Raw genomic sequence first — 1,029 nt, 5'->3', positions numbered from 1 at the left:
GTACTCTGTGGGCCTGTGCATGTGTGTGTGTGTGTGTGTGAAGCTACTGTGCATGAGTGGCTGTTTGTGGAAGTATGCTGTGTGTGCTTGTGTGTGTGTGTGTGCGCGTGTGTGTGTGCATGTGCGCGCGCTGGGGATTGAGCCTAGAGCTTTATTCATGCTAAACAAGTGCTCTTTATTTCTTTTTCTTTTTGTGTATGTGTGCATGTATGTGTAGGGGGATGAGCTCAGAGCTTTGTGCATACTAAACAAGTGTTCTGTCATTGAGCTATAGCCCCAATACTTTATTTTAATGTTAAGGAATATCTAAATAACTTGCCCAGTCTGGCTTTGAGCTCACCTGGCTGCTCAAACAGACCTTGAACTCAAGATCCTCCTGCCTGTCTCCTAGGTGGGTGGGAATAAAAACCTAGGCCACCAGGCTTGGCTTTTTCCTTATCTGCTAATCAAAAGTTTATTTAAAACAAAACCCTTCAGAAGGTAATTCCACCCTTTTATACCTCCTCACTATATTCTTCTTCTTCCTTTGCTTCCTAAAATAATACCACAGAGACATTAAAGTAGATGCTGACATATATGCATATATTTATTGACAAAGAAGGCCACAACTTACATTTTGGTGAAAAAATACAGCATATAGAACAACACTTCTATTTCATCACTTTTGTCTCTATATATCTAATCTAGGAACATAATTACAGAGAAATATTTAGGATAGGCACGAAAGGGTTCACAATTGTTGCACAAGGTAGAGAGTTCTGGGTAATTTGTACTTTTTAATAATTTTCTTACTTGAAGATTGAACAATGAACAATACCACTTTCACAAAGAGAATAAAGCCACCAAGGAGAGAGGTTCACACAGAAAATAGACTGTTAAGCAATGGGGAAAGGGAACAAGATCATAGGTCAGGCCACTTCTCTTTACTGTACTGGTATTCACGACCCTTTCTCCACCCCCAAAGAAAGCCACTTTGTGGATTTGTTCATGCAATTAAAGAGTTTGTCCCCCCAACTTTTCCACCATGAA

General features: G+C 40.0%; 1 protein-coding gene across 1 annotated transcript in view; it reads right to left on the bottom strand.

Annotated features, from left to right (window-relative positions):
- Positions 1 to 560: 560 nt before the first annotated feature.
- The window catches only part of Zcchc12 (zinc finger CCHC-type containing 12), a 2,780-nt gene continuing 2,311 nt past the window's right edge, over positions 561 to 1,029 (bottom strand). Inside the window, exon 3 of the mRNA XM_031349269.1 lies at positions 561 to 1,029. This exon is cut by the window's right edge and continues 1,248 nt beyond it. Within this exon, the coding sequence (XP_031205129.1) occupies positions 986 to 1,029 (44 nt within the window). The 3' untranslated portion in view covers positions 561 to 985.

Source organism: Mastomys coucha, chromosome X (genome assembly GCF_008632895.1).
Source record: "Mastomys coucha isolate ucsf_1 chromosome X, UCSF_Mcou_1, whole genome shotgun sequence".
Lineage (NCBI taxonomy): Eukaryota > Metazoa > Chordata > Mammalia > Rodentia > Muridae > Mastomys > Mastomys coucha.
The sequence above is the reverse complement of the archived record's forward strand: the minus strand, read 5'-3'. Positions and strand labels throughout refer to the sequence as shown.